The sequence below is a fragment of the Kryptolebias marmoratus genome, linkage group LG11 (assembly GCF_001649575.2).
Source record: "Kryptolebias marmoratus isolate JLee-2015 linkage group LG11, ASM164957v2, whole genome shotgun sequence".
NCBI lineage: Eukaryota > Metazoa > Chordata > Actinopteri > Cyprinodontiformes > Rivulidae > Kryptolebias > Kryptolebias marmoratus.
In genome coordinates this window covers 12,775,431-12,783,944 of record NC_051440.1, presented here as the reverse complement: position 1 = coordinate 12,783,944, position 8,514 = coordinate 12,775,431, and the positions used below count along the sequence as shown (strand labels likewise).

At 44.6% G+C, this 8,514-nt stretch overlaps 1 protein-coding gene across 3 annotated transcripts; it reads left to right on the top strand.

The window, feature by feature from the left end:
• Window positions 1-1,805: 1,805 nt before the first annotated feature.
• Window positions 1,806-8,280, top strand: pgghg (protein-glucosylgalactosylhydroxylysine glucosidase). 3 transcript variants are annotated; one of them, XM_017405611.3, is made up of 14 exons: window positions 1,831-2,005; window positions 2,612-2,898; window positions 2,978-3,188; window positions 4,062-4,497; window positions 4,575-4,694; window positions 5,211-5,342; window positions 5,422-5,533; window positions 6,280-6,352; window positions 6,434-6,570; window positions 6,653-6,786; window positions 7,180-7,275; window positions 7,349-7,446; window positions 7,565-7,788; window positions 7,958-8,280. In XM_017405611.3, the coding sequence occupies exons 2-14, from the start codon at window positions 2,655-2,657 to the stop codon at window positions 8,032-8,034; spliced, it is 2,094 nt and encodes a 697-aa protein (XP_017261100.1). In that variant the 5' UTR covers window positions 1,831-2,005; window positions 2,612-2,654; the 3' UTR covers window positions 8,035-8,280. The 3 variants fall into 3 exon arrangements, with proteins under 3 accessions (XP_037834184.1, XP_017261100.1, XP_037834185.1); XM_037978256.1 differs by having other exon boundaries at window positions 1,806-2,005; window positions 6,280-6,570; XM_037978257.1 differs by having other exon boundaries at window positions 1,832-1,949; window positions 6,280-6,570.
• The last annotated feature ends 234 nt before the right edge of the window (window positions 8,281-8,514 follow it).

Below are 8,514 nucleotides of genomic sequence, written 5' to 3'. Positions count from 1 at the left end.
CACAGCTGCATTTCCAGTATGTCTGCGCTGTTGTGTTAATCTGCTGCCTGCTCCCAGGTGAACACTGCATCACCAGAGGCTGTGGGGGCCGGAGCAGCGGTGGAGAACTGCTGGATGAGGCGCTCGGACATCTGGGGGCAAAGCTGCGTGAGACCCCGATGCGCTCAAGTTAATACAAACCCTCCATCTGTTCGTCCCATCGGAGGAGCAGAGACGGGCCGCCGTCCTGCACGGTGGAAGGGCCGACAACAAGCCGAGCTCCTAATAAGGAAGGACAGGCCGGCCGCGGCGCTCTCTCTCTCTGTAAATATCCCTCAGGTCTGAGAAAGGCATAGGAAGGGAGATGGGGAGGAAGAGGGAAGCGGATGGATTGCAGCCTTATATGGACAAAGCGCTGCTTTTCCCAGGGCTTGCGACTCTGACCCCCGGCTCGGCGCCAGATGTTGCTCCGGCGGCTCCTTGGTGCCACCAAGAGGTCCGGCTGCTGCAGTGCTGCAGTCCAGCTGACGGAACAAACAAATGCGATGGTTTTAGACCTTTTTCCACACGGCAGAAAGAGTGGGGCAAAGTTAGGCACTACCTTAAAGCTGCTCTCAGATGTTTGCAGACTGTTTGAGTGTTTTGACTCCTGGGACAATAATTAGCTCACTAACGGTGCTGCAGCGGATGTGAGTCACCTGTTGGGTCCCATTAAATTGTACAAGCATGTAGCATAAGAGGTGGACAGTGAAGTTACAGTGGATCTGACCTAAAATGGGTTTTATGTATACATCTTTCTGAAAATTAGCTTTCTATGAATCTTGGGTCCTTTCAAGAGACTGATTTGGTGCAACGGAAACAAAATCAATCAGTTGATATGAAATAAAATGATTTCTTATCAAGCTTAGATACATTAGGGATACAGTCTACCACTCAAGCAAGTATTATTTCTTAGGTTTGTGTTTTAAGGGATCATTTATCTGTAAATTTCCATCAGTTTTTCATGACTTTGGTCAGCACAGACTGGTTTCTTTGAGCACTGCTAGGGATAAAAACAATAATTTACTGTTATACATGTTTGCCTGTCAATGCTAATGAAAACAAGTCTTAGATAAACAAGTGCGCATCTAAATTTCTGCTAACCGTCCGTTTAGGATCCCTGAAGCTGCAGTGATGATACCTGAACTGAGTCATTTTAATATATACCTTATATATTTAAAAAGTGTACTGCGAAACCTTTATTTTCAAAGGTTTACTTTCCTGCTCTCTTCAGTTCAAAGTGTGAAGTTCTAACCAAGCAGGGGCACCGATCCACTGATGTGTGAGGCTACAGATGAGCCATAATATTATGACCACTTTGTTCAAGAGTGACGATGAGCTGAGAATTCAGCTGGTGTTCACGTGGATTCGATGCTTGCCCCAAACCTTTCTGCAGACAAAGAAAAAAAGCTAATAAGTTAATAAAAGCATTATAGTTAAAACAAACGAACACAAGCCTGAATGGATAAGGGATGAAGTCGCTCTTCTTCTGTCAGACTGGATGCTTTAAAGCCCGACTACAAGACCACAGAAGAACCAGTTAAAGGAACTAATTATCTGAGGAGAGATGAACTCATGGATGAACTGTCTGTCAATTTGTTGCGTGGGATGGATTTTAGCCTTACCATTCAGCCCTCATGATCTACTTAAGGCCCAGGTTGGACAGAAGAGCTCCTGCATGTTGGGGTGAAAGATGCAGACGACATGTGAGCTTTGCTTCCTGAACATTAAATCCGGGCCAGATTTTCCAGAAGATCCAGGTTGAGTCCAGATTTTCTGTGCAGCACAAAGAGCTGCAAGTCCTCCTCCTCCTCCTCCTCCTCTTCCTCCTCCTACAGCAGAGGAACAACAAAAAAATTAACTTTGGGGACAACTCTGCAGTGCTTTGCTCTCTGAAAAACAAGAAATCTGACAGAAATTAGAGCACAAAGGTTCATTTTTCTTCAAGTTTTTCTGTAAAGAACAAGCGGTTTGGGCACTTCTACAGGTTGTGTTTGTTTCCTTTTTAACCCTGCATTCCTGTCTTCTGTAGAAACAGATGCTTCCTAATTTTTGTTTGTTTGTTTTTATGCTGAAACAGCAAATGTGTGTGTGTGTAGAAAACTGAGCAAAACTCAGCTTAATCACTGAACTTGGTTAATATTTTCATACTGCACTTCAAATTTAAGGAAGACGGTGATTCATTCAGTAGTTTCCTCCTTTTCTTCTAAAAAAATAAATATATCAGCATGGCATCTTAAAGGGGTAGTTCAGAGCTTTTTGAAGTGGGGCTCTGTGTCAAGAAACGGTCCTTGAGTATCATCGTCTGACTCTAGTCCTTTAAAGAACTATCTGCAACAGGTAAGATATTAACTGTTCAAAGCTTTGCCACAGAACCCCACTTCAAACGATTCAAACTATCCCTTTAAGGTTGCATCTGGACACGTCTTGTGACAGAAAAGTGTCAAAGTCCACCGTCCACATGCTTACTTTTCTGATAAGAGCCGTGAAAACGGTCTCCCAGTGATAATCTGATGTCTTTGCACTTTTTTTTTGTGAACCGGACACAAAGTTTCATATCCTGTAAAGAGCTCGATCGTTGTCATTCCTTTAGGTGAAGGTTTTCTGCCACCTTTAGACCCGAAGATCACCTGATCATGTCCCAGGGCTCGGACCCTTACATCTTCACCTCCGACAGTCTCCCCGCCGACCCCCGCTTCCTCCCGCCGCTGGCGAACGGCCTCCTGGGCTGGAGGGTGTACAGCGATGTCATGCACATGGGTGGTGTTTATAATGGGGAGGGTGGACATTGCCACAGAGCTGATGTCCCTTGTCCTCTGGCTGTGAAGGTGGAGACAGAGGACCCTGCCCAGCACAGCTACACTTTGAACACCCACACAGGTAGTTTCCACAGAGCTCCGTTCAGGAGGCTGGCTTCACTTCATGATGGGGGTTTTAACAGTGTTTCCATCATTTCCAGGCATTTTCAGCCACACCCTGACCTCAGCCAGTGTCAGCGTCTCACAGTCTCTGTACGCCCACCGGTTCTACCCCAACATCATGGTGATGGAGGTCCTGCTGGCGCGTCAGGTGACCTCGGCGGAGCCACTAACAGTTTTTCTGGACACGTCGTTCACCCCTCAGAGCAAAGATATCGTTTTTGAGGTTGGGCCTGACTACAAAGGAGGAAGGTGAGGTTGAATTTTGTAAAATGTCCATAAAAACAGAATGCAATGATTTGTAGATTTATTAAACCTACACAGTGTAACTTAGTAAACACCAAATGGTTAAACTAAGAAATTGTACCTTTAAAGAAAGGATCATTTTGTATTTTATAGCAGCAACATATCTCATAAAAAGGTGTTCCAGGTTCATGTTTCTCTCTGTGGAACATCTCCTCTTCTTCTACCACCTGAGGAGAGCAGCTGCTGCACGTTTTAGAAGGAATGTTGTCCCATTCTGGTCTGACAGAGGATTCCAGCTGCTCTACAGTCCTGGCTCTTTGATGGATTTGTTGTTTCATGAAGCTCTAAATGTTCTCAGCTGGTGAGAGGTCTGGACTGCAGGCAGCTCAGTTCAGCTCCTGGACTCTTCTATATGAAGCCGTGCTGCTGGAAAGGATGCAGGAGGAGGTCTGATGTTGTCCTGCTGAAATATGCAAGGACTTCCCTGGAAAAGATGTCATCTGGACAGGAACATTTGTTTTTCTAATTATATATACATATATACTGTTCTGCACTGATGGAGCCTTTCCAGATGTGTCAGCTGCCCATGTCATAGGCACTAATGCACCCCCATACCATCAAAGAGGCAGGCTTTTAAACTCTTTAGTACAGAGAATGTTCTTTATTTACTTACTTTGCTGCCTTCAAATTCAGAAATTACCTTTTTTCCCAGAAAATGATACAGTTTCTTAGTTTAAACATTTAATGTGTTCTATTGTGGACAAACATGAGTTTATAAAATTTGCAAATCATTGCATTATTTCCATTTTCCTCATCACCTTTTCAAAATTGGGGATATAAAAAAACGTTTACACCGTCTGCGCTCACCTGTCCTCTCAGACATATTCGAGGACAGACCACCACGGCTGAATTTCCAGGAGGCTCCTGTCCCGAGGTGCACCTCATCTGGACCCCGGTGCCTCCCGCTGTGACGCTGCTGCCCGAGCAGGCCAAGGCTCGCTGGGGGTTCCTCCTGGTCGTAGCCAACAGCTCGGACGCTGCCGAGGCCTTGTACGACGAGGGCCTGAGCCTGATGGCGACCGGTGACCTGCGTCCGTCTCACGAGAAGGCCTGGAAAGAGCTGTGGCTGCAGAGCGAAGTGGAGGTGAAAGGTTCCGACGGCCTGTGCAGGGCGCTGGTCGGCTGCCTGTTCTACCTGCTCAGTGCTTTCCCGTCCATCCACGACACCTCCGGCTCGTTCGGAGGCGTCAGCCCAGGCGGGCTCTCCAATGGTGGGGACGGTCAGGATTACTGGGGTCATGTGTTCTGGGATCAGGTGAGTCTACAGCGAGCTCATGTCGATGTGTGTTGTTTCTTGTTAAATGTATCACACACAGGCACTTCTTCATACAGGACATCTGGGTGTATCCAGGGATAGCCCTGTTCTACCCCAGGCTGGCCCGGGCGGTGCTGGAGTACAGAGTGGGGACTGTAGACGGGGCAAGGGACAACGCCCAAAAGCAGGGCTATAAGGTATGATGATTGGATTAATTATCGCCTGCCGCCGAAAGCAAAAGGATGATGATGTGTGTTTTGTCTGGTAACAAAATATCTCATGAACCACAAGACAGATTTTAATGAGACTCTAAGAACGTAATCACTGACTGTACATCTACAACTCATTAACTCTTAGAGTCGACTCCAATTCAAGATGGCTGCCACAGCAAACCAGCCTTATCCAACACAAACATGGCTTTAACTTAGTTAGATTTACAGATATGAAGCTACAACTTGTGCAGCTGTTTTCCTCTTTTGCTTTAGTTTATTTAATTATACATACATTAATAAACCAGTAAAATACCTGAAATTACCAGTTAAAAGCTGTAAACAATAAATAATGCTTCCTGCAAAGTCAAATGGTAATTTGAAAACATTAACTAGCTGATAAACCAGTCCGGTGATGCAGTTTAAGCTCATTAGACTCTTGGTGCCTCCAATACCAATTTTGGACCCGAGCAGAACAGCGTCTCCGTCTCGCTGTCCTTACAGGGCCTGAAGTTCCCCTGGGAGAGCGCCGTGTCAGGGAGAGAGGTGTGCTCAGAGGACATTTATGGACAACAGGAGATTCACATCAACGGAGACGTCGCGCTGGCCTTCCAGCAGTATCTCTACCTCACCGAGGTACTCTCACGTCCTCTCCCGCTCCGCTCCCCGTCACACGTTCCCAGCTGGAGATGAGAGCCCAACCGTTTCATTGCAGGACGTGTCCGTGTTCACAGAGGGAAAAGGCAGCGAGGTAGTCTTTGGGGTGGCTGATTACTGGGTTTCCAGGGTAACGTGGCAACCTGAGGACCAGTCGTATCACCTCTTAGGTAAAGAGAGTCCGTCTGCATTAAACCAAATAATAAAACAAAATGTTAATTTTTAGATCCAGTCAAATATCAGTTTTTCCTTTTTTCCGGAGAGCCGAACCTCAGGGAGAACAACTTGACAACAGTTCAGACTAAAGTCAGAATATCAAACTATTTTATTCTTGAAGAACTGAATTTGAATTTTATTTTGGCTGAATTAGATTAAGGGATTGTATGTAACTTCTACCGTATCTGTTGGTTTGAAAGGTATTTTTTTCTAGAATAATTACTGCCAAAGAATCTAAAGTTAAAATAATTTTGACAAAGAAAAAGATAATGACATGCCAGAATGCTTTTATGTTCCAGATCAATAATGAAAAAGGGGTAATGTGAATAAACTGCAATATCTATTTAGATAGGAAGGAGAAATGAATACATTGTTTTTCTGCTTGTTTATTGTTAAACCTGCTTTTTTTTATGTGTTTTTAAAAAGAGGTTTAGTGACTTTATTTCAAAGAATTAGCTTCGTCTCCAGAGTGCATGTTGGGAATGACTCTCAGCTACTACCACATCAAATTATAGCTCAGTGTCTGTGAATCTGACTGAGTTGAACCCATTTTTGTGTGTTTTTTTAAGAGCAGCTGGCTGTGGGGTTGGTTCTAAAAGTTATTTAGTTGTAGATGGACATCCAATATTTACTTTCTGCAGGTTTCCAGTGATTCTTAATACATTCAGTGAATATTCCTTCACTTTTTTTCTGCATTCAGGTGTCATGCCGCCGGATGAATATTACTCCAACGTCAACAACTCTGTGTACACGAACGCGGCGGCCAAACTCAGGTGGCAGTGTTGGTATTTCAGCGTTTTGTTCGCGGCTGTTTGTGAAGACCGGTTTGTCAAAATCGCCCCTCTTCTTGTTAGTTTGCAGTTCGCCGTCAAGTTGGCTGATCTCCTCCAACATCCTGCACCGAAAGAGTGGCAGGATGTGGCCGAACGCATCAAGATCCCCTTCGACTCGGAGTCCCAGTACCACCCCGAGTTCGACGGCTACACTAAAGGTCCCTGTTTGGGCCCCCGCCTGACACCAACCCACACAAGGAAATCAGGCTTTCAGATGATGTTTGTTTGTTTGCCACGCAGATCAGCCGGTGAAACAGGCAGACACGGTGATGCTGGGTTATCCTCTCCACCTGCCGATGCCCGCGGAGGTCAGGAGGAACGATCTTGAGGCATACGAGCCGGTAACGGACCCAAAAGGTCCTGCCATGACATGGGTAAGCCGGACACGGAGCGTAAGATTGCGATGAAATAACACATTTTCCTTTTACGTACTGGAAAAAAGCAATGAATAAATGAGTAAAAGTTATGTGGCCATTTAACCACACATTGCAATTATATTACCACTTATTGCTTTTGCATGTGATGTCAGCAATAAGTTGCATTTTGTTACCTGCGTGCTTCACCTTTCTCTTTAAATAAGACTGTCATCGTTTAGGAATGATGAATTTTGAAATGTGAATGGCTTCTCTTGATTTCTATTTTTGTTGTGGTTTTTCTTTCGTTTCCTTGTGTACCAAATGTTTCAAAAAAACAAAACAAAACAAAACAGAATTCTGTCTGCATATGATCTAAAGTTACTCATCCTTTTTTTCCCCTTTTGTGATCAGGGAATGTTTGCGATCGGTTGGCTGGAGTTGGGAGAAGCAGAAAGATCCGAACGTTTACTTGAAAAGTGCTTCAGGAACATCCAGGGGCCGTTCCAGGTATTGCTGCGTCTCGCACGCCATTGTCGTGTCACCATTTGTTGGGTGAACATGTGATTACCGCCCCTCGCAGGTATGGAGTGAATCCCCCGACGGCTCTGGAGCTGTGAACTTTCTCACAGGCATGGGAGGATTTCTGCAGGCCGTGCTGTTTGGCTACACCGGTTTCAGGTCATTTACCAACCCCTCTCATCCCGTCCGGTGCTAAAAAAGCTTCAGATACGTACGGCTCAGCTCGGGTATTCAGTTGTTTATAAGCGTAATATTCTCCTCTTTTTAAATTTTTCAGAGTTCAGAAGGGACGCCTGGCCTTTTCCCCCCTGCTTCCTGGTGACATCTGTGAGCTTTGTGTCCGTGGCGTTAACTACCTGGGCAGTCAGATGGACTGGCTCTTCAGGAAAGAAGAAGTCTGTATCATAGTCAGGGAAGAGGAAAGACGTGCTCGAAACGCTAAAACCCACAAATTAGAAGTTGTCCTGAAGGCATCGGGAGTGGAAATCCCTCTTACACCAGGTATCACACAAGTAGTGGCATGCAAGCGACACATACTGTGTTCTGTAAATTTTAAAGGATTCAGCAGATTCAGGCTTAACCCAGTTAAAGCAATAATTAATTAAAGCTCTATAGATGATTTCAAATAAAATAAAATCACCCTAACTGCACTTCCTATTTGTCATTTCAGGGCAGCCGGTAACTTTCCCCCGGGAGGCCGGTTGTGTTCGTAAAATGGAGTCGACGTCTTCCTGCTGGCCTCTTTGAACCAGCAGCCGAGAATCAAAGACATCTTCACAAATTTACTCTGCATTCAAAGCTACAGTTCAGTTGTGTATTTATAAAAAATGTTGACCTACTCTGTTTAAGTCAGTGAATGAAGGGCAAATTTAAGTTAAAGTTGTTAACTTGACCTCCTAATGACTCGCAGGAGAACGTACAGTATGATTTAGAAAACATAAGAGATGTTTGGTTTGGATTGATAAAAAAATAAAATGCAAACAAAAAAACAAATTCAAGAGTGTCTCACTATGTTTTGCATTCAATTCCTGGCTGGTAGGCTTGTGATGATCTTCACTCAGAAGCACATATACTGCAATTCACATGTTTAATTTGAGGTTTCACTATATATATATATATATATATATAGTCATACACTGTATTGCTGTGCCAGATCATTTCACGTACTTAAGAACCAGCTGTAACAAAAATCCTTCATGATGGCTTCCATTTTGTTATCATCTGGCA

Bases quoted from the DNA above. Each gene is read 5' to 3' on its own strand.
- pgghg (XM_037978256.1), top strand. From the start codon at position 2,655: ATGTCCCAGGGCTCGGACCCTTACATCTTCACCTCCGACAGTCTCCCC. The intron at 2,899-2,977 runs GTAGTTTCCACA...CATCATTTCCAG, and splicing joins CACTTTGAACACCCACACAG to GCATTTTCAGCCACACCCTG. The intron at 7,789-7,957 runs GTATCACACAAG...TTGTCATTTCAG, and splicing joins GGAAATCCCTCTTACACCAG to GGCAGCCGGTAACTTTCCCC.